We start from the raw sequence: 24,448 nt of genomic DNA, 5'->3' as shown, positions 1-24,448 counted from the left end.
TTCAACTTGACTTGAGCAAAACACAAAAGTGCTGAAGGAACTCAGCGGGTCAGGCAGCATCTGTGTAGAGAAGGGACAGGCAACGTTTCAGGTCGGTGTGGACTCGGTGGGCCGAAGGGCCTGTTTCCGCCATTCTTCGGTCGTAACTCTTATCCAGCTTTTCCCCACCCACCCAAACCAGTCTGAAGAAGGGTCCCGACTCAAAACGTCGTCTGTCCATCTCTTCCACAGATGATGCCTTCATGTGCTGAGTTCCTCCAGCAATTTGTGTTTTGCCTAAGATTCCAGCCTCTGCAGTTCCTTGTGTCTTGACTTGACTTGAGAAGGAGTACATTAATTTACAACATCGCGTGCATATCTTATCTACAATGTTCTGCTGCTTTACAAGGTCTCCGAGCCACAAACAAAAGAGCACCAGCATTTATATAGCTTTCACTATTTTGAGATGGTATAATCACTGCTGTATTGTAAGAAATAAGGGGCGGCTGTGTGACGCAGAGCTAGAATTGCTGCCTTACAGCGTCAGAGACCCGGGTTTGATCCTGACTACGGGTACTGTCTGTGTGGAGTTTGTATGTACTCCCTGTGACCATTTTCTCTGGGTGCTCCGGTTTCCACCCACACTCCACATGTAGGTTTGTGGGTTAATTGGCTTCGGTAAAATTGTAAATTGTCCCTAACATGTAGTATAGTATGAGGGTGTACGGGGTGACCACTGGTCGGTGCGGACTCGATGGGCTGAAGGGCCTGTTTCCGCGCTGTTTCTCTAAAGTCTAAAACTAATGAAACGTAGCAGCTAATTTGCGTATTGAAAGATCCCACAAACAGCATTGCCATGAATGTCCAAGTAGCATACTCGATTTGGAAATAAATATCGGCCAGGGCAGCTACAGAATTCGCCTGCCCGACTGAGAAAAGAGGCTTGCAATATATCGGTTACGTCTGCTTCAGATGGAAGGCAGGGGCTCAGTTTAATGTACCTTCCAACCAACAGACACGGTCTCCCTCAGTACTAAACGTGAGCGACAGCCCAGATTTCTCCGCTCAGTGAAACACATGAACTTATGACCTCGTGAGTTCAAGGTGAGGCTCAATGCCAAATGTGACTTACAATACTGAATTCAGTATCTGACTTATACAAACGCTATTTCTATCGCAGGCGTTTCTAAATTGCCACTCACGGAAAGAAAAATCAATAGTTTGCCTTACTGCGTCTCGAGCAGAGATTTCCCACAGCTCTGGCACTGAAAGACATAGCAGGCTTGGGCTTCCAGTGTCCGTACCACAGTTGGGGCCAGCTCTAAAGAAACAGGAAATGTTATTACTATTGATAAATAATTAAAATTCAATTCTTCACACTTATATTTTATAATGAAATATAATATATATATTACTGGGTTTTTGATGCATCACAAAATCTACAGTTCAAATTATATATAATTTATAATTTGAACTGTAAATTTTGTGAGATGCATCAAAAACCCGGTTACATTTTACAATGTCTTATGTTTCAGATTTTCTCCCCAATACTTATTTCCCCATTCCAGAGAGAAAGCAGACTATTATATATATATATAAATTGGAATCAGAATCAATTTATAATATCAAATGTAAATATAAATATAGATATATATAAATGAAATAATAGTACATAGGAGAAATTAATGTGCAAATTTGACGTTTTCAACAATTTCAATGTTCTCAGAGATTCAATATAATCCGGGGTCATTTTCATTTTTGGATATTTATTATTACAGTCCACTGAAAAATAATTTGAACTATAGATTTTGTGAGATGCATCAAAAGCCCGGTTACATTTTACAATGTCCAATGGTCTGCAGATTTTCTCCCTAATTTCCCCATGCCAGAGAAAAAAACCCACATTTTTCATGCTTTTTTTAAAAGAATCTCCACCGTGAATCAGTGGTGATTTGGTGACATTTACTATTAACGTTAAGGTGCCCTTCAATCACTGTAACATCACAACAGCAAGGTGTGACCTCGAGCTCCCCCCCTCATTACTGTCCAGGCATGGTTCCTTACTGAAGATGGACACAAAATGCTGGAGTAACTCAGCGGCTCAGGCAGCATCTCTAGAGAGAAGAAATAGGTGACGTTTTGGGTCAGGACCCTCAGGGGAGAGGGGAACTAGAGATATGAAACGGTACAAAGAACAAACGAATGAAAGGTATGCAAAGAACAGATCAAAGACAGCCAGATGATCAAGGAAAGCTGGAGCCCACAATGGTCCGTTGTTGGTTTAGTTTCGTTTTTAGTTTAGAGATACAGCGCAGAAACAGGTGCTTCTGCCCACCGGGTCCGCGCCGACCAGCGATCCCCGCACATTAACATTATCCTACACTCACAAGGGGAAGTTTTTACATTTACCAAGCCAATTAACCTACAAACCTGTACGTCTTTGGAAGGTGGGAGGAAACTGAAGATCTCAGAGAAAACCCACGCAGATCACGGGGAGAACGTACAAACTCCGTACAGACAGCACCCGTAGTCAGGATCGAACCCTGGTTGTGATGATAAAATGATAAAAACAATGAAACTAGTCGGAGAACTTGGATGGGGGAGGGCAGAGAGGGAATGCAAGGGTTACCTGAAGTTAGAGTTACCAGTTGGCATGGTGGCGCAGTGGTAGAGTTGCTGCATTGCAGCGCCAGAGGCCCAGGTTCGATCCTGACTACGGGTGCTGTCTGTACGGAGTTTGTACGTTCTCCCCGTGAGCTGCATAGGATTTCACCGGAATCTCTGGTTTTATCCCACACTCCAAAGACGTACAGGTTTCTAGGTTCATTGGATTAGTATAATTGCAAATTGTCCAAAATGTGTGTAGGATAGCATTAGTGTGCAGGGATCGCTGGTCGGCGCAGACTCAGTGGGCTGAAGGGCCTGCTTCCGCGCTGTATCTCTAAACTACACTAAAATATTCATACCGTTGGGTTGTAAGCTGCCCAAGCGAAATATGAGGTGCTGTTCCTACTATTTGTGTTTGGCCTCACTCTGACAGTGTAGGAGGCCCAGTATAGAAAAGTCAGTATGGTAATTGGAAGGGGAGTTAAAGTATTACAAGTCCTTACTGAACTGGCTAATTTCAACCACTGTGACTGACGTTTGCTTCAAGAATAGCATCTGTAAAGTACTATATACATTCTGGTGGCTGACAAACCAAGTTAAAAACATTTGTCACCCCTAAACAAACCCACTGCATAGTTCACAATTGCCATAAGCATGAATTATGCTCAAATTAGAAGCAGGCAGAAAAATTATAGGACAAGATCCCTAATCAACTATTATAAGCATCTGGGAAGAAAAGTGAAAAGGAAACCACGAACACACAACTGGCACAAAAGACCTGCTCTCACGCTGTGTCTAACCACTCTGATGGCAACCAAGCATCTTGTTCCAATTTTACAGTCAGCTTACAGACTGATCCAAACTCTCTCATCCCCAACCTGCCTGTCAGTCGGGAGGGGGGGGGGGGGGGGGGTTGTGCAGCTTGTATTTCAGCCACTAACGAGCAGAGACAAGGGTTGGCACCATTCAGCTGGTGAATTGCTTCATGCTGACAGGCTGAAAGTCTCTTCGACGTGCTGCGTCTCTCCCTCAACGCAAGCCTGCGGCCAGAACCCTGTCTTACAAAAATGAAGCAATTTGAAAGATACGAACTCTGAGCAATCGAGCAGCAATCAACAGGCACCACGTTAGGATGGTGGCACGAGGAACAGCAGGCGCTGAAATCTTGAGCAAAATGAGTGGGTTAACATATACGATGACCGTTTGACAGCACTGGGCCTCTACTCGCTGGAGTTCAAGATGAGGGGGGACTTCATTGAAGCTTACCGAATAGTGAAAGGCCTGGATAGAGTGGATACGGAGAGGATGTTTCCACTGGTGGGAGAGTCCAGGACCAGAGGTCATAGCCTCAGAATAAAAGGACGTGCCTTTTGGAAGGAGATGAGGAGGAATTTCTTTAGTCAGAGGAATTAATTGCCACAGAAGGCTGTGGAGGCCGTCAATTAATATTTAAAAAACATAGATAAATAGATTCTTGATTAGTACGGGGTGTCAGGGGTTATGGGGAGGAGGTTGGGGTTGAGAGGGAGAGATAGATCAGCCATGATTGAATGGTGGAGTAGACTTGATGGGCCAAATGGCCTTATTCTGCTCCTATCACTTATGAACTTATGAAAATACAAACCCAGCAGGTCAGGCAGCATCTGTGGAGGAAATGGACAGGCGACGTTTTAGTCAAATCTTTTGTCAGACTGATGGGAGGGGGGGGGGGGGGAGAGTGGGGGGGGGGGAAAGAAAGCTGGAAAAGAGGTGGGGGTGGGGCAAAGCCTGACGAGTGATAGGTGGATACAGGGGAGGGAAAGGGTGCGATTGACAGATGGGTGGAGTAAGTGACAAAGGTTCAAGGTGGAAAGGAGACGAAAGGGTGTCAGATAAGGCAAGAAGACGAGGAGTGAGGTGTAAAGCTGGAAGGTGCGATGTTGGTCGAAGTGGAGGAGGGGGAAGGCAGGGGAAAGAGGGGCATATAAGGGAAATATGGGACAGTGACTGGTGCATGGAGGAAGAGAGAGCCCAACTATCACCTATTCCTTTTCTCCAGAGATGTTGCCTGACCCGCTGAGTTATTCCAGCATTTTGTGTCCATCAAAAGCCTGGGCATAAATGAAATGGGTTGAATCAAGCTTGCTGTGGTTGACATTTTCCGACTTTCCACTCTGCTCCACCATGCTATGGAAGAGGTGTGACAAAACGGGAGAGGGTGCAGAGGAGATTCACCAGGGTCCCGTTCCCCAAAGCATCACCTATCCATGTTCTCCATAGATGCTGCCTGACCCACAGAGTTACAAAAGCACTGTGTGTCTTTTTATGTGTAAACCAGCATCTGCAGCTTCTTGTTTCGACAACGGATTAGTTCGGGTGTCAGAGGTTATGGGGAGAAGGCAGGAGAATGGGGTTAGGAGGGAGAGATAGATCAGCCATGATGGAATGGTGGAGTAGACTGGATGGGCCGAAGGGCCGAATGGCCGATTTCTGTTCACATCGTGCAGCGTAGGTTTACTAGGTTAATTCCCGGAATGGCGGGACTGTCATATGTTGAAAGACTGGAGCGACTAGGCATGTATACACTGGAATTTAGAAGGATGAGAGGGGATCTTATCGAAACGTATAAGATTATTAAGGGGTTGGACACGTTAGAGGCAGGAAACATGTTCCCAATGTTGGGGGAGTCCAGAACAAGGGGCCACAGTTTAAGAATAAGGGATAGGCCATTTAGAACTGAGATGAGGAAAAACCTTTTCAGTCAGAGAGTTGTGAATCTGTGGAATTCTCTGCCTCAGAAGGCAGTGGAGGCCAATTCTCTGAATGCATTCAAGAGAGAGCTAGATAGAGCTCTTAAGGATAGCGGAGTCAGGGGGTATGGGGAGAAGGCAGGAACGGGGTACTGATTGAGAATGATCAGCCATGATCACATTGAATGGCGGTGCTGGCTCGAAGGGCCGAATGGCCTCCTCCTGCACCTATTGTCTATCACTTATGACCTTGTGGATAAACAATCTTCTGCAAAATGGACAATTTGTGAAATACAAACCACATGATGATTTTTTTACTTAATTCAGTTAGCCAAAATACAAGACCATAGTCACCTTTCGGGCGACCAGTGACAACTTGTAGCCTCATGTGCAACCCATCTCCTGCAATGTACTGGAGGTTGCGGCAGGAAGAAGGAGCAATGCTGACCCCTGCTGGCAAATCAATAGTCAAACGCTTCGCAGGACTCTGCAGACACATGGACGACAAGCCGAGAGTAATTTGCAATTCGGACTGATCCTCGGTGAAGTTCCTGCACAGAATTAAATACAAAGTGTTAGTTGTTCACCCATTTGCAGGACACCAAAGTGCAACTCCTTGTTGCAACCTGGAGAAATAACACACACCATCAAAATTCACCTGCATTTTTTAAAATATGCAAGAAGGAACTGCAGATGCTGGTTTAAACCGAAGATAGACACAAAATGCTGGAGTAACTCAGCGGGACAGACAGCATCTCTGGAGAGAAGGAATGGGTGACATTCTGAAGAAGGGTCTCGACCCGAAACGTCACCCCTTCCTTCTCTTCAGTGATACTGCCTGTTCCGCTGAGTTAATCAACCATTTTGGGTCTATGCATTTTTTAATACATTAGTTGAGATAGTCTTTGAATGATACAGTGTGGAAACAGGCCCTTCTGCCCAACATGTCCCACCTACACTAGTCCCACCTGCCTGCATTTGGCCGATATCCCTCTAAAACTGCCCTATGTACCTGTCTAAATGTTTCATAAACGTCATGATAGTATTTGCCTCAACTACATTCTCTGGCAGCTAATTCCATTTACCTACCACCCTTTGTGTGAAAAAGTAACCCCTCAGGTTCCTCTTAAATCTTTCCCCCCCCCTCACCTCAAATTATGTGACATAAGGAATCAACTTGTGAACATAATTTATTGTTAAAGAGATCATAGTTTGGTTTATTGTTGTCATTTGTACTATCATATCATATCATATCATATATATACAGCCGGAAACAGGCCTTTTCGGCCCACCAAGTCCGTGCCGCCCAGTGATCCCCGCACATTAACACTATCCTACACCCACTAGGGACAATTTTTACATTTACCCAGCCAATTAACCTACATACCTGAGATAGTGAAATATAGGGCGGCACGGTAGCGCAGCGGTAGAGTTGCTGCTTTACAGCTAATGCAGCGCCGGAGACTCAGGTTCGATCCTGACTACGGGTGCTGCACTGTAAGGAGTTTGTACGTTCTCCCCGTGACCTGCGTGGGTTTTCTCCGAGATCTTCGGTTTCCTCCCACACTCCAAAGACGTACAGGTATGTAGGTTAATTGGTTGGGTAAATGTAAAAAATTGTCCCTAGTGGGTGTAGGATAGTGTTAATGTACGGGGATCGCTGGGCGGCACGGACTTGGAGGGCCGAAAAGGCCTGTTTCCGGCTGTATATATATGATATGATATGATTGCAGGCGATACTCACGAACAGCAAGTCATACCACACACGAGTAGATCAGGGAGAGGCAAGAGAGAAAATGAACAGAGTGCGGAATATAGTGTTACAGCTACAGAGTGCAGATGTAAAAGTGTAAGGGCCACACACAAGGTAGATAGGGAGATTGAGAATTCATTTTTATCATATGAGAGTTCCGTTCAAGAGTCCGATAACAGGAGAGGATGAAGCTGTTCCTGAGTCTGGTGGTACATAGAAACATAGAAAATAGGTGCAGGAGTAGGCCATTCGGCCCTTCGAGCCTGCACCGCCATTCAATATGATCATGGCTGATCATCCAGCTCAGTAACCTGTACCTGCCTTCTCTCCATACCCCCTGATCCCTTTAGCCACAAGGGCCACATCTAACTCCCTCTTAAATATAGCTAATGAACTGGCCTCAACTACCTTCTGTGGCAGAGAATTCCACAGACTCACCACTCTCTGTGTGAAGAAATGTTTTCTCATCTCGGTCCTAAAAGACTTCCCCCTTATCCTTAAGCTGTGACCCCTGGTTCTCGACTTCCCCAATATCGGGAACAATCTTCCTGCATCTAGCCTCTCCAACCCCTTAAGAATTTTATATGTTTCAATAAGATCCCCCCTCAGTCTTCTAAATTCCAGCGAGTATAAGCCTAGTCTATCCAGTCTTTCTTCATATGAAAGTCCTGCCATCCCAGGGATCAATCTGGTGAACCTTCTCTGTACTCCCTCTAAGGCTAGAATGTCTTTCCTCAGATTAGGAGACCAAAACTGTACACAATACTCCAGGTGCGGTCTCACAACTGCAGCAGAACCTCCCTGCTCCTATACTCAAATCCTCTTGCTATGAATGCTAACATACCATTCGCTTTCTTCACTGCCTGCATTCAAGCTTCTGTATCTGCTCGACGAGAGAGGAGGAGGAGAGCGAATGACTGGGGTGTCCTTGATTATGTGTGGGAATGAACTGCAGATGCTGGTTTAAACCGAAGATAGACACAAAATGCTGGAGTACCTCAGCGGGACAGGCAGCATCTCTGGAGAGAAGGAATGAGTGACGTTTTAGTTAGAGACCCATCTTCAGACTGAACTGAAGGGTCTCGACCCGAAACGTCAGCCATTCCTTCTCTCCAGAGATGCTGCCTGTCCTGCTGAGTTACTCCAGCATTTTGTATCTTCGTGTCCTTGATTAAGTTGGCTGATGATGGAAACATAGAAACATAGAAAATAGGTGCAGGAGTCCACTTGGCCCTTCGAGCCACAATCAATAACCCGTGCCTGCCTTCTCCCCATATCCCTTGATTCTGCTAGCCCCTAGAGCTCTATCTAACTCTCTTTTATGTTCATCCAGTGAATTGGCCTCCACTGCCTTCTGTGGCAGAGAATTCCACAAATTCACAACTCTCTGGGTGAAAATGTTTTTTTCCTCATCTCAGTTTTAAATGACCTCCCCTTTATTCTTAGACTGTGGCCCCTGGTTCTGGACTCCCCCAACATTGGGAACATTTTTCCTGCATCTAGCTTGTCCAGTCCTTTTATAATTTTATACATTTCTATAAGATCCCCTCTCATCCTTCTAAATTCCAGTCAATACAACCCCAGTCTTTCCAATCTTTCCTCATATGACAGTCCCGCCATCCCGGGGATTAAACTCGTGAACCTACGCTGCACTGCCTCAATAGCAAGGATGTCCTTCCTCAAAATGGGAGTCCAAAACTGCACACAATACTCCAGATGTGATCCCATCAGGGCCCTGTACAACTGCAGAAGGACCTCTTTACTCCTATACTCAAATCCTCTTGCAATGAAGGCCAACATGCCATTAGCTTGCTTCACTGCCTGCTGTACCTGCGTGTTTACTTTCAGTGACTGGTGTACTTCCCTTTTTCCTATTCTGACACCATTGAGATAATAATCTGCCTCCTTGTTCTTATCGCCCAGCAGACGAGTCATGGGGTGGAAGTCATTGTCCAGCAGCGATGTTAACTTTGCCATCATCCTCCTCTCTCCCACCGCCTGCACTGCGTCGAGGGGGCAACCCAGGACAGAGCTGGCCTTCATGACCAGCTTGTCGAGTCTCTTCCCTTCCACCGCTGAGATGCTGCTGCTCCAGTAGACCACTCCTTAGAAAATGGCTGATGCAACCACCGTCTTGTAGAAGGTCCTTAGGAGTGCCCCCTGCACTCCAAAGGACCTGAGTCTCCTCAGCAGATAAAGTCTGCTCTGGCACTTTTTGTATAGCGCATCGGTGTTTTCAGTCCAGTCCAGTTTATTGTTGAGGTAGACACCCAGGTAGTTATAAGAGAAAACAAGCATAAGCTAAAGATGGCTGTAATACAGGCCTGGCAGAGCATCACCAGAGAAGGCACCCAGCAACTGGTGATGTCCATGAATCGCAGACTTCAAGCTGTCATTGCATGCAAAGGACGATAAGGGAATGGAATACTTTCCCAACCAACACACATGCTGCTCCCGATGTTCAGTTATTTAAAAAGGGGATTTAGCAACTAGATTGCCTCAACTTGTTCAAAAAGGCCCACTTCAAAATTTAATCACTGCCCTGCTCATTCCGACCTGCGCGAGATAACCACATAAGAGGTGTTCGCGCAGTAATCAACCGCAACCAGAACCACAATGGATATGCAACAAAATACTAAACATGACTACTTTCATTTACATGGCATTGCTGTGTCCCAAACATTATGGGGGGGGGGGGGGGGGACTAGGTATAAACACTGCTGTAATTTCTACATGGTGAAACCAAAATGTATAAAAATGGCCTTTATTAAAATCTGACAATGTGCACTTTAACCACATGTGATTTTTTTTCTATATCAAATCTCAAATTGTGGAGTACGGAGGCAAATAAATAAATTATGGGTCTTTGTCCCAAACATTATGGAGGGCACTGTAGGTATACAACATCCATTGACTCTCCTTTGTCTGTCCTGCTATTTACTTCTTAAAAAAATTCCAGCAAATTTGTCAAGCAAGACCTGCCCCTCACAAAGTCATGCTGACTTTTGCCCACTTTATCGTGAACTTCTAAGTACTCCGTAACCTCATCCTTTATAATAATGGACTCTAAAATCTTACGATGAGGTTTTTGGTAAGGGTTAAAAATGTTTGTTTTAAATCGTAAATACATCGTATTTTATCAATCATAAATCAGCTATTAAACACTACAATCTCCAATAAACTCTGAATTACATAGACTTTTTGTCTTTGGTTTTGTCTTTTTCCATTATTATTGTTTGTTTTTGTGTACAGATGTGTGTGTGTGTGTGTGTGTGTGTGTGTGTGTGTGTGTGTGTGTGTGTGTGTGTGTGTGTGTATGCATAGATACACACACTGAACTTTTTTTCCTTGTTTATTATATTGTATACAGTGCACTATGTTTACACATTCTGTTGTGCTGCTGCAAGTAAGAATGTCATTATTCCATCTAGAACATACAACAATAAAACAATTAAGTGGGACTAAGGTGGCTGGGACATTGTTGGCCGGTGTGGGCGAGTTGGGCCGAAGGGACTGTTTCCACACTGTATCACTCTATGACTCTAAAACACTTTTGACTGCTGGAAAATGAAGTCAAAATACAGTGGAGAACTGGCAAAGGATTACAGAGGCTAAAGAAGAACAAGTTATTGCACATCAACAATACGTTTTCACACACTACCAGCTCCTTTTCAGCTGCAACATGAATTAATTCATCACCATTTTCCTCAAAATCTATTGCTAATTTAAGGCACCATTTTTTCCCTGCTGGCTGTAGTTAATCTATTAAAATTAAATAGTCATCATGACAGGTAAATCACACTCAAACCTTCATTGTTTTGTAGATCTGATGAGCATTTTCAACATGATATATTTTAAATTAAATTTCTCTGTTGAAAAGAGTTTAAATTACTCAGACCTTTAAGATCAATAAGACAATAAGAACCCTCGCAAACCTGTTTCATAAATGGTGTTCCACTTTGTTTTGCCATAACTACCCCCCTCCTTCACCCCCACAAACACTCCCCCCCCACCCCCACCCCACCCCACAAACACCCCCACTGCCCCCACCTGGAGTTGTTCCCATTTCTCCCCTCCATTCCTTGCTGTGCCTTCACAAATTGCAACTCATTTATCCTTTTCTCACATCTTTAGTCTTTTCATCTCTGGCCCAACCATCTGTCCATCCAAACCCTCCCCTCCTTCACCTCTAATCCACTTATCACATGTAAAAAAGAACTCCAAATGCGGGTTTATACCGAAGATAGGCACAAAGTGCTGGCATAACTCAGCGGGTCAGGCAGTATCTCTGGAGAAAATGGACGGGTGACCTTTCGGGTCAGGACCCTTCCTCAGACTGTCCGAAGAAGGGTCCTGAGCCAAAACATCACCCATCCTATTTCACTAGAGATGCTGCCTGGCCCGCTGTGTTACACCGGCACTTTGTGTCCACCTATCACTTGCACAGCTCTGCCAGCCCCCACCTTTTTCACCTTTCTCTCCTCCCCCCCACCCCCAGCAGATTTGCAGATTATACAAAGCTGGGTGGCAGTGTGAACTGTGAGGAAGGTGCTATGAGGTTGCAGGGTGACTGGGACAGGTTGTGTGAGTGGGCGGATGCATAGCAGATGCAGTTTAATGTGGATAAGTGTGAGGTTTTCCACTTTGGTGGTAAGAATAGGAAGGCATATTATTATCTGAATGGTGTCAAGTTAGGAAAAGGGGACGTACAACGAGATCTGGGTGTCCTAGTGCATCAGTCACTGAAAGGAAGCATGCAGGTACAGCAGGCAGTGAAGAAAGCCAATGGAATGTTGGCCTTCATAACGAGAGGAGTTGAGTATTGGAGCAAAGAGGTCCTTCTGCAGTTATACAGGGCCCTAGTGAGACCGCACCTGGAGTACTATGTGCAGTTTTGGTCTCCAAATTTGAGGAAGGATATTCTTGCTATTGAGGGTGTGCAGCGTAGGTTTACTAGGTTAATTCCCAGAATGGCGGGACTGTCATATGTTGAAAGACTGGAGCGACTAGGCTTGTATAAACTGGAATTTAGAAGGATGAGAGGGGATCTTATCGAAACGTATAAGATTATTAAGGGGTTGGACACGTTAGAGGCAGGAAACATGTTCCCAATGTTGGGGGAGTCCAGAACAAGGGGCCACAGTTTAAGAATAAGGGGTAGGCCATTTAGAACTGAGATGACGAAAAACTTTATCAGTCAAGAGAGTTGTGAATCTGTGGAATTCTCTGCCTCAGAAGGCAGTGGAGGCCAATTCTCTGAATGCTTTCAAGAGAGAGCTAGATAGAGCTCTTAAGGATAGCAGAGTCAGGGGGTATGGGGAGAAGGCAGGAACGGGGTACTGATTGAGAATGATTAGCCATGACTACATTGAATGGCGGTGCTGGCTCGAATGGCCTCCTCCTGCACCTATTGTCTAATCAGTCTTAAGAGCTTCAACCCGACAGCTGAATTACTCCAGCACTTTGTGTCCTTTCTAAAAATCAGCATCTGCAGTTCCTTGTCAGTAAAGATAAGACACAAAATGCTGGAGCAACTCAGAGAAGGAATGGGTGACTCTTGTATGTAAAACTCATTTCCCAAAATGTGTTCCACTTTGTTTCACTATAACTGCAACGTATCTAATGCAGCTTTAGATGACAAAAACATTGCACCGATGCATTTATTTAATGTGCACCCAGAAACAGAACAATGAATATAGCCCAGTCTTTGGCAGCTTACATATTAAAGAAAGTGAGTTACCCCAATACTAAGTGCCCGTTTTGCGTGCTGTTTCTGATCTCTAAGTGAACCCTCGGCTGGGGTCTCTTTGCCTCCATTTCCCTCCCGAGTGCAGGCCCCCGCTGTGCAAATGCTGAACGAGATGCGGCCAAGCAGCAGGTAACCCAGCGATCCTCCTCCCAACGCGACCCGGGGACCAGGCGCGTGCACGGTGCTGCTCCACCAACCAGGGGGCCAGGCGCGTGCACGGTGCTGCTCCACCAACCCTGGGGCCAGGCGCGTGCACGGTGCTGCTCCTCTCCCAACGCGGTCCGTGGACCAGGCGCGTGCACGGTGCCGCTCCACCAACCAGGGGGCCAGGCGCGTGCACGGTGCTGCTCCTCTCCCAACGCGGCCCGTGGACCAGGCGCGTGCACGGTGCCGCTCCACCAACCAGGGGGCCAGGCGCGTGCACGGTGCTGCTCCTCTCCCAACGCAGTCCGTGGACCAGGCGCGTGCACGGTGCTGCTCCACCAACCAGGGGGCCAGGCGCGTGCACGGTGCTGCTCCTCTCCCAACGCGGCCCGGGGACCAGGCGCGTGCACGGTGCTGCTCCACCAACCCTGGGACCAGGCGCGTGCACGGTGCTGCTCCTCTCCCAACGCGGTCCGGGGACCAGGCGCGTGCACGATGCCGCTCCACCAACCAGGGGGCCAGGCGCGTGCACGGTGCTGCTCCTCTCCCAACGCGGCCCGGGGAACCAGGCGCGTGCACGATGCCGCTCCACCAACCCTGGGACCAGGCGCGTGCACGGTGCTGCTCCTCTCCCAACGCGGCCCGGGAACCAGGCGCGTGCACGGTGCTGCTCCTCTCCCAACGCGGCCCGGGAACCAGGCGCGTACACGATGCCGCTCCACCAACCAGGGGACCTAGGCGCGTGCGCGATACTGCTCCACCAACCAAGGGACCTAGGCGCGTGCACGGTGCAGCTCGTGCACGCCTCCCGTTCCACCAACCCTGGGACCAGGCGCACGCGTGCACGCGCGGCTCCGGGCCGGCTCTGCTCTGCACAGGCAGGGTTAGTGCACGCGCGCCACTCCGCGTGCACGCTTCCCGTCCTGCACCCGGAAGTTCGGAGCTGCACTTCAAGCGCCCACGTGCACGGCCGTTGTCAGCAAAGATACTAGAGGAGCAAGATGGACCACTCCGTCGACATCGCCTTAAGATACTAGAGGAACAAGATGGACCACTCCGCCGACATCGCCTGTACTGAAGTGCGGTACGCAAAGGAGCCATTTTAGTAAGCAAAACCTGCCTCTCATTATGGCCTATGCCTCTCGCAGTGTCATCAGTGTTTTGGGGGAACATGTGTATGTGATATTTGGTATATATGTGATACATATATAACAGTATGTGATAAATGGTATATTTAATGTATACCATTAAAATGCAGAATATATCTCATCTGTCAATTCACAGATTTTTTTATTTTTTTTTAATGTTTCTGCAAGTTTCTGCCCACTAAAATGGCGCCATGACGTACAACGGTTTTTAGGGGCGAGTGGCATATCTTGTTCCTCTGCCTGGTGTCTTTGGTCGTCAGTGACTGGAGGGGCAGCCAGGGCTGGAATGTGTAGGAAGGAACTGCAGATGCTGGTTTAAACCGAAGGCAGACACAAAATGCTGGAGTGACTTGAGCTGGACAGGCAGAGTAACATAGAAACATAGAAAATAGGTGCAGGAGTAGGCCATTCGGCCCTTCGAGCCTGCACCGCCATTCAATATGATCATGGCTGATCATCCAGCTCAGTAGCCTGTACCTGCCTTCTCTCCATACCCCCTGATCCCTTTAGCAAAAAGGGCCACATCTAACTCTCTCTTAAATATAGCCAATGAACTGGCCTCAACTACCTTCTGTGGCAGAGAATTCCACAGACTCATCACTCTCTGTGTGAAGAAATGTTTTCTCATCTCGGTCCTAAAAGACCTTATCCTTAAGCTGTGACCCCAGTAAGAATTGGTCTGGTGTTTGTCGGTGGGGTCATAGTCCAAGGATAAGTAGGAAGGGGTGTCTGAGAGTTGTCGTCTGGCCTCGATCTGGTAGAGGTCAGCCCGCCAGACTACCACAGACTACTGGACTGGACAGGCAGCATCTCTGGAGAGAAGGAATGGGTGAAGTTGCGGGTCGAGACATTGTCATACAATGACCAAAATGACAAACATAAGGGAAAGTGATAGAGTAGAGATAGGTGGGAGTGAGATATGGGAAGAGAAACTAGTCCTTTGGCAAAACACGTCCAACAGTATCTTATGCCTAAGAAAGACACAAAAAAAGCTGGAGTAACTCAGTGGGACAGGCAGCATCTTTGAAGAGAAGGAATGGGTGAACCTTTCGGGTCGAGCCCCTTCTTGACTGGAAGCTGTACCCTGGAGGGGCAACCATTTACGGAGAAGTGCGTGGTAGGGTTTTTTTTGTACAGAGTGTGGTAGGTGCTTGAGACTGCCAGGGATGGAGGTGGCAGATGCAATAGTGGTATTTAAGAGGCTTTTGGATAAGCACATGAATATGTAGGGAATGGAGTGATATGGATAATGTGCAGGTAGAGAAGATTAGTATAACTTGGCATCCTGTTCGGCACAGACAGCTGTGGGCCGAAGGGCCTATTCTTGTGCTGTATTTTTCTATGTTCTATGAAATGGCTCAGAATGAGGGCATTCAGTCCTCGCTTTTGCAGGGGAGGTGCAGGAGTTACCTCTGCTGCCTCAGACACTCGTGTTTTGATCCTCGGCTGCAATCAGTGTGGAGTTCACATATTGTACCCTTGGGTTTCACAAAAACACTGCAGTGGAGACATGAGAAACTGCAGATGCTAGGATCTCAAGCAAAACACAAAATGCTGGAGGAACTCAGTGGGTCAGGCAACATCTGTGGAGGGAATGGGCAGATGGCATTTAAAGTATGGACCCTTCTTCATCCTTCCTTCATAGAAGGATCCTGCCTTCAAAAAGGATCCTGTCCTGAAACATTGCCTGCCAATACCATCCTGATTGTATGCTTCGCTGTCACCTTCCCCTCAGCTAACAATGATATTTCCATGATAATCGTCTGCTTTGATCTGTCATTTTCACATCTTGCCCTTCCATATCTCTAGTTTCCCTCTCCCCTGACTCTCAATCTGAGGAAGGGTTTCGACCCGAAACATCACCCATTCCTTCTCCCCAGAGATGCTGCTTGTCCCGCTGAGTTACTCCAGCATTTTGTGACTTATCTTTGGTATAAACCAGCATCTGCAGTTCCTTCCTACACATACTCTGAGTTCCTCCAGCCCTTTATGTTTTGTTCTTGGATTAGTACAGCACTGGAACAGGCCCTTCAGCTTACTAAATGCCACTGTCATATATGCCTCCACTGTCATTTAATAGAAGTATACCTGGAAGCGCAATACTCCAGGTGACTTATCCACCTTCAGCCCTTTCAGCTTCCCAAACGCCTCCTCCTGAGTAATAGCTTCCACCCCCTGACTCTCTTGAATTTCAGGCACGTTGCTGGTGTCTTCCACTGTGAAGACTGATGCAAAAAAGTTATTCAACTCCTCTGCCATTTCTTTATTCCCCATTATCACTTCTCCTGCATCATTTTACAACGATTCAACGTCCAATCTTGCCTCTTTCTTACTCTACAGAACTGAAGAAACCCTTGCTATCCTCTTTTATATTATTAGCTAGCTTATTCGGAAGCCTTATTGCCGTATTGCCTTTTTAATTACTTCTGTTGTTCTTTAAAAGCTTCCTAATCCTCTGGCTTCCCACTAATCTTTGCAATGTTATATGCCTTCTCTTTTAGTTTTCTACTGCCCCGGACTTTTCTTGTCAGCCACGGTTGCCTCATTCTCCCCCTCAAATCTTTCTTCATCTTTGGAATGTAAAGATCGTGCATCTTCCGAATTATTCCCAGAAATTCTTGCCATTGCTGTTCCACTGTCATTCCTGCTAGGGTCGTTTTCCAGTCAACTTTGGCCAGCTCCTCCCTCATGCCTCTGTAGTCCCCATTTGCTCAGCTGGAACACCAACACATCCAATTTCACCTTCTCCCTCTCAAATTTCAGGTTACATTTTATATAGTGGTCGCTACCTCCTAGTGGTTCCTGTACCTTGGGTTCCCTTATTACACAATACTAAATCTAGAATTGCCTTTTCCCTGGTGGGCTCCACTACAAGCTGCTCTAAGAATCCATCTCGGAGACACTCTACAAATTCCCTTTCTTGGGGCCCAGTGCCAGCCTGATTCTCCCAGTCTACCTGCATATTGCAATCTCCCATGCCCACTGTAACATTACCTTTCTTACATGCCGATTGTATCTCCTGATGTAACTTGTATCCCATATCCTGGCTGCTGTTTGGGGGCCTGTAAATAGCTCCCATTAGGGTCTTTTTACCCTTATAATTTCTCAGCTCTACCCACAATGACTCTACAACTTCTGATCCTATGTCACCTCTCGCTAAGGACCAAATTTCATTCCTCACCAACAGAGCCACCCCACCCCCTCTGCCCACCTGTCTGTTTTTCCGATAGGACGTATAACCCTGAATATTCAGTTCCCAGCACCGCTTCTTATACCACGTGCATTCAAATACAACACCTTTAATTAGGTATTCACCTCCCCTCCTCTCACACCGGTCCCAATTTTACCCGAGCCTATTTTTTTATTCCTTCTTACATGTTCTGTCCTATTACTTCCAGAGTCACTATTTGTTTATCATTCATTCCTATCTGCATTCAAAAGAATTGAGCTGAACCACAATCCTATAAGCTATAGAGTACCCTGACTGGATCTGCAAGTGAATGTGAAGTTGGACCATTCAGGAGGCAAGTAACAAACATGTTTGATAAATGCATTTTTGCTTTAAGAGTGATCAGCTCCATCAGATCATCCTTTAAAAACAATGAAATAGCACGTTAGGATTTTATTTTAAACATAGTGTGAATTTTATGAGACGTTTGTGTGAAACATTTTACAGAAGATAAATAAGCAGAGTGGAGTTGTTGGTAGAGCTGCTGCCTCACATTGCCAGAGACGCAGGTTTGATCTTGACCTTGGGTGTTGTCTGTGTGGAGTTGGCATGTTCTCCCTGTGACTGCGTCAGTTTTCTCCGGTCACAGGCAGGGGTTAAGCCCAAATTGGGCAGCACGGTGGAGCAGCGGTCGAGTTGCTGCCTTACAGCGCTTGCAGCGCCAGAGACCCGGGTTCAATCCTGGCTACAGGTGCTGTCTGTACAGAGTTTGTACGTTCTCCCCGTGACTTGCGTGGGTTTTCTCCGAGATCTTCGGTTTCCTCCCACACTCCAAAGACCTACAGGTTTTGCATATCTTTCATTCATTGTTCTTTATCTCTCTTTATCTCTCGTTTCCCTTTCTCGTGACTTTCAGTCTGAAGAAAGGTCTCGTTCCAAAGCGTCACCCATTTCTTCTCTCCAGAGATGCTGCCTGTCCCGCTGAGTTACTCCAGCTTTGTGTGTCTATCTTTGGTTTGCCGGTTAATTGGCTTGGTAGAAGTGTAAATTATCCCTAGTGTGAGACGGATAGTGTTAATGTGCAGGGATCGCTCGACGGTGCGGACTCGGGTGGGCCTGTTTCCGCTCTGTATCTCTAAACTAAACTATTTTTAAGAACTTTGTGGATGTGGAGAGGATGTGACCTCAGATGCTGTCTGTGTGGAGCTTGCAAGTTCTCCATGTGGATGCATGGGTTCTCCCTGAATGCTTCGCTTTCATCCCACATCCCAAAGCCGTGTGGGTTGTTTGTAGGTTAATTGGCCTCTGTAACTTGCCCTTAATGAATACGGAGTAGGTGAGAAAGCGGGGCAGCTAATGGGAACTGGTAATCGATGGTTGGCATGGACTCAATGGGCCAATTGGCCTGTTTCCATGCTGCATCTCTAAACTTTAAAAAATACAATCAACAATTTTAAATGAGGGTGTCCTCATTGGAACTTACCGAATGGTGAAAGGCCTAGGTAGAGCGGATGTGAAGAGGATGTTGCCACTAGTGGGAGAGTTTAGACTCCGAGGGCATAGCCTTCGAATAAAATAACGTACATTTAGAAAGGAGATGAGGAGGAATTTCTTTAGCCAGAGGGTGGTGAATCTGTGGAATGCATTGCCACAGAGGGCTGTAGAGGCCAAGACATTGGGTATTTTTAAGGCAGAGATTTGATTGGAATGGGTGTCAAGGGTTATGGGGAGAAAGCAGGATAATGAGGTTGAGAGTGAAAGATAGATCAGCCATGATTGGATAGCAGAGTAGACTCAATGGCTCCTATGACTAATGAACTAATGAACTTATAAATTTTATTTTATTGCAGATATTGTTCTTGGTAATTTCATTTGGGCAAATATCACAATTCTGAGAAATATACTTTGCAAATATGTTCTAAGTAACTGAGTTAAACTCATCTAAACATTTCCTTGAAAATAGATTCATACATTTTTTTTCTCATCAGGGTTTTTCAATGCAATTTAGCATAGGAAATAGGTCCAGGGAGGAGGCCATTTGGCCCTTCGAGCCAATTTCTATGATTTCAATCAGATAATTTGCTTCATATTCCAAAATACCTCATTATGCATTTTTACCTCATTATGCAGTTTATCTTAAGACCAAAGTGATCTTGCTGTATTGTTTAAATTTAAATTAGTTTTCCATTCGGATTGTGAGCTTGTAACATATCGGAATAAATTTAGTGCAGACATCTTAAGTGTAAATCTTTTTGTGGACTGCTTGTGTATGGTGACAAAATCGAAACTGGATAAAATACCTTATATTTATCAAAAAATACATTAAACTTTTAATTTTTTTCCAATGCACATTTTGAACTGTATATGCAATTTCACAAATTAGTCCTCGGAAATTATTAAATAAAATTAATTTCCTTCAAACACGAGACACTTTCATTTTTAACTGCAGTTGTGCATGCTCAGAATTTCATGAAATTGTCAATACATCGAGACAATGCAAAATTAGTAAAGTCACACAGTGAAAGATCACGTTTTACATGTGTTTGATGTATGCGTTTTTTAAATAATGCGTTTGGTCCTTTAATACCAAAGCTTGATTTATAACCTCGTATTTTCAGAATAATATGCTCAAATTTATGCTGACAGCATAGTAACGTCTATGTTTAATTTATGTGTTTTTGCATTACACGACATGCTTCAAACATGTGACCCCTGGGTAAGACGCCAAGTGCCTATAGCACAATTATCACAACGCATATACACAATTGGCTAAAATATTAAAAGTATATTTGACATATAGAATCTAAGGAATTGTCATTTTAGATTGAATTGTAAACAATGAATTATTAAAGTGAGTGTCTGTCTACAAAATGGAAAATAATAAGCACTGATAGACCTGTAACAACTAAGTCAGCAATTTTGTTAAAATTCCAACCTGATAGATGATGATTGGTCACAACTCAAGTCTGGTTGTTTGTTTGACCTATACTACAAACCAATGATCAAGAAAGACTGTGTAGCAAAGAACTGCAGATGCTGGTTTACACTAAACATAGACACAAAATGTTAGAGTAACTCAGCGGGACAGGCAGCATCTCTGGAGAGAAGGAGTGGGCGACGTTTTGGGGTCTGATTACCTGGCACTTGACAGCAGGCTCTTTGCCTGCAGGAAGCACCACAGGCAAAACTAGTTCTATCTTCACCCAGCATCTGAGTGCTCAACTTCCAATTAGGAGATTGCACACGAAAGATTAGAATATTGCCTGTAGACGCAAAGAACTGAAGATGCACTAAAAGGACCCAAAGTTCTGGAGTAACACAACGGGTCAGGCAGCATCTCTGGAGAACATGGATAGGTAATGTTTCAGGTCGAGACCCTTCTTCAGAATCCTGTCTAAATACTTTATTGTCACATGTAGCTGGGTACAGTGAAATGCTTTGTTTTGCATACAACCCGGTAAAATCATGTAGCAGACCTCACCGCGGCAGTACACAAGCATCACCATGTTTTGGTGCTGACAAATTTCTAATTTTCATCTTTCTTTTCAATGTTTTTAACTATACTTCGGTCAATACCTGGACGATAAACTAAACTCAAACTCAATGAGTAAAATCAGCATGGGCCAAAGTTCAGAGTCTTCTCTTGCATGAACGAACAACATGCTCAGTAGATAAACACTTTAATTCCCCTCCCATTCCCACACTGACCTTTCTGTCCTGGGCCTCCTCCATTGTCAGAATGAGGCCAAACGCAAATTGGAGGAACAGCACCTCATATTTCGCTTGGGCAGCTTACACCCCAGTGGTATGATTTTGATTTCTCTAACTTCGAGTAACCTCTGCATTCCATCTCTCTGTCCCTCCCCCACCCTAGTCATTGTACTAGTTCCTCATATTTCTCTCCCAGTCTGAAGAAGGGTCTCGACCCGAAACGTCACCCATTCCTTCTCTCCCGAGATGCTGCCTAACCTGCTGAGTTACTCCAGCATTTTGTGAATAAATCGATTTGTACCAGCATCTGCAGTTATTTTCTTATAGTACTAGTTCCACTGTTGTCCTGGTGAGTTTCATTGTCTGTAACTCGTTCTCACCTAGCCCACAGCCAACAATGGCCTGTTCCTTTTATCATCGTTATTCTTTTGCACACCTTCCATTCATTTGTTCTATATATCTCTACATCACCGTCTACGTCTGTCTCTCGTTTCCTTTTCTCCTGAACCTCTCAGTCTGAAGAAGGGTCTCGGCCCGAAACGTCGTCTATTCCTTTGCTCCAGAGATGCTGCCTGGCCCGCTGAGTTACTCCAGCTTTTTTGTGCCTATGCTCAGCAGGCAAGTTGGTTCATCTATCAGTGAGGGATAGACGAAGCGAAGTCATGACAACTGGAAGAGAATTCCGCTTCCCACTTTATCTACTTCACTGACGGTGCAGTCCAATTTGTGGAGAATGTGCTCCGTGCGGTAACTTATACCCACGGGCGTAAATGACGTTGATGCAAATTCTCTGGAGAGGCATATTTGTTATTGTTCACCTGCCTTCCCTGGTTTGCAGCATCACAATGCATGCCTTTGATAGGACTAAACCTGTTCCATATAGGACACCTCCCAGAGTCTCTCATCAAAACAAATACGTGGACCCGAAAATAGCTCTTGGTGTAGCGCAGCATATTTGGTGAGGGACGGGCATGCAAGTTAAGCATTCAAATACAACATTTGTCATTCAGATGGTCAGTCACTGACTTTGCATGTTTTTAATCCCTGTATTTGCCTTTCCCAGCTGTACAATCAATCACCTTTGCGGTTTCTGAAAACACAGGTTTTATTTCAAAACTCAAAGGGAAAGCTAGGAACTGTACATGCTGTTTACCTACATATTTGCCATCTTTATACATGTATATCAAGGAAATAAAAGAGCTTTCATCAGCACCATTAATAATCTATTCATTTAGGTTAAGGTTTATTGTTGCCACGGGTACCAAGGTACAGTGAAAAGCTTTTGTTTGTGTGCTATCCAGACAAATCAGATAATACTCTAGATGAATCCATCAAGCCAAACACAAATACAAAAGGTGGAAGAGAAAGATACTACAGTGCAGAATATAGATCAACATTGTTAGTACATCTTCAGGGAATGCTGCTGACTGATGAAGCTGGAGTAACTCAACATGTCAGACAGCATCTCTGGAGAAATGGAATAGAAGAAGTCTCGACGGAAAAGTCGCCTATTCCTTTTCTCCAGAGATGCTGTCTGACCCGTTGAGTTAAGGGCCTGTCCCACTTAGGCGATCTTTTTGGCGACTGCCGGCCACTGTCAAAGTCGTAGCAGATCGCCGAACTTTTCTTTTACCCAACGACAATGACCACGACAATGCCGAGTCAGGTCGAGATTACAGCGTCTTCTGAAACATCGCGGAAAATTCCCACGGTGTCAATGCTTCTCCGGCGTCCTGGTTTTCACTGAAATCACTGACAAGTCGGTAAGTACTTGAGAGTTTTGAACTATAACACCTTGTATGGGTTACATAAAAACCAAGCTTCACTGTAACAAGGAATAAACCGGATTTACTTCCAGTTTACTAATAGCTGTATTTTTTTTTTTTAATTAAAAAGTGGTTCAGTGAATTTTTGTGAAAAGTGTGTGGGCATTCTTTGAAAATGTAAGGGAGATGCATATCTGTTTTCTGGGTTGCATATCTGGGTTTGGAGCCCACTTTAAATGTGATGGCTGAGGCCAAAAACATCGCGAAAATTCTCACGCTTACCTGACCGTCAAACTGTCGCCTCCAATCTACCTGTCAAATGTCCTGACGGTAAATAAATTGGTTAAACACAAGCATTTTATGGTATTTTGAAATGACTTTACTTATTTTAATATTATGTGCTTCTAAATGTATCTTAAGAGAACCTATCAAACCGGGGGACAGCATGAGACACCGACCGCAATAAGCTATGATGCCTGGCGACAAGCCAGCTGTCGCCGAGAGATTTCAAACCGTTTGATTTCTCAGTGACGCGCCGAGATCCACTACGATCTTTGGAAGACTCCTCACGATCATGCCTGCGACACCCCAGCGAACGTTCGGCGACAACCTAGTCGCCGGCAGTCGCCTTAAAATCGCTTAAGTGGGACAGGCCCTTAAATTACTCCAGCATTTTGTGTCTCTCTTCTTTCTAGCTATCTAGCTTTTTGCGTCTATCTTCAGTTTAAACCAGCATCTGCAGTTCCTTCCTACACGCCGACCAGCCGATTCTGTGGAATTCTCTGCCTCAGAAGGCAGTGGAGGCCAATTCTCTGGATGCTTTCAAGAAAGAGTTGGATAGAGCTCTTAATGATAGCGGAATCAGGGGGTATGGGGAGAGGGCAGGCACGGGGTACTGATAGTGGATGATCAGCCATGATCACATTGAATGGCGGTCCTGGCTCGAAGGGCCGAATGGTCTACTCCTGCACCTATTTTCTATTGCAGGAGTAAGTGCTGAGGGACTCGCTGAAGCTTGGTGCAACCAACGCCAAGGTCTTGTGGGGGAGGACCACAGTCTAGAGACCTTCCGCTGCTGGACATTGAGGGATTGACATTTGACACCCCTCAAATAATGGAAGGGATATCATTCCTGGGAGCCACAAGAGTGGTCAAAGGTTCTTGGTTTAAGGATAGCTGCGAACACTACCAAATATGACACTAATGAATGTACAGACGCTGAGAATGTTGAAAGAGTTTTTGCACTGCTCTTGTTTTGTGTATATTTTTTATTCTGAATAAATTTTATTTTTGGAAGAAAAAACTGGAAATAGCGATAGAGCTACAAGGGGAAATGAGATTTAAAAGAGTGGGCAATTGTATTGCATGATAGTACATCCCTCTCTGGGATGTGTTTAAGGCAGAGATTGACAGATTTTCAATTAGTACGGGTGTGGGGAGAAGGGAGGAGAATGGGTTTAGGAGGGAGAGATTGATCAGCCATGATCGAATGGTGGAGTAGACTTGATGGTCTGACCAGCCTAACTCTGCTCCTAGAAGTTGTGAACTTATACATGCACGCAAAGAGATATCATGCCCCATCGCCATCTTTAGACTTTAGAGATACAGTGTGGAAACAGGTCCTTCGGCCCACCGAGCCCACACCGACCAGCGATCATCCTGTACACTAGCACGATCCTACACGCTGGCAACA

General features: G+C 45.4%; 1 protein-coding gene across 1 annotated transcript in view; it reads right to left on the bottom strand.

The window, feature by feature from the left end:
• ube3d (ubiquitin protein ligase E3D) overlaps positions 1 to 12,807 on the bottom strand; it is a 118,945-nt gene extending 106,138 nt beyond the window's left edge. The window contains exons 1-3 of the mRNA XM_078399821.1: positions 12,788 to 12,807; positions 5,670 to 5,866; positions 1,210 to 1,300 (exon numbers count right to left, since the gene is read on the bottom strand). Of these exons, the coding sequence (XP_078255947.1) occupies positions 1,210 to 1,300; positions 5,670 to 5,866; positions 12,788 to 12,789 (290 nt within the window). The 5' untranslated portion in view covers positions 12,790 to 12,807. The remainder of the gene's footprint in view (positions 1 to 1,209; positions 1,301 to 5,669; positions 5,867 to 12,787) is intronic.
• Positions 12,808 to 24,448: the final 11,641 nt, after the last annotated feature.

The sequence above is a fragment of the Rhinoraja longicauda genome, chromosome 5 (genome assembly GCF_053455715.1).
Source record: "Rhinoraja longicauda isolate Sanriku21f chromosome 5, sRhiLon1.1, whole genome shotgun sequence".
In the NCBI taxonomy this organism is placed as follows: domain Eukaryota; kingdom Metazoa; phylum Chordata; class Chondrichthyes; order Rajiformes; family Arhynchobatidae; genus Rhinoraja; species Rhinoraja longicauda.
The sequence above is the reverse complement of the archived record's forward strand: the minus strand, read 5'-3'. Positions and strand labels throughout refer to the sequence as shown.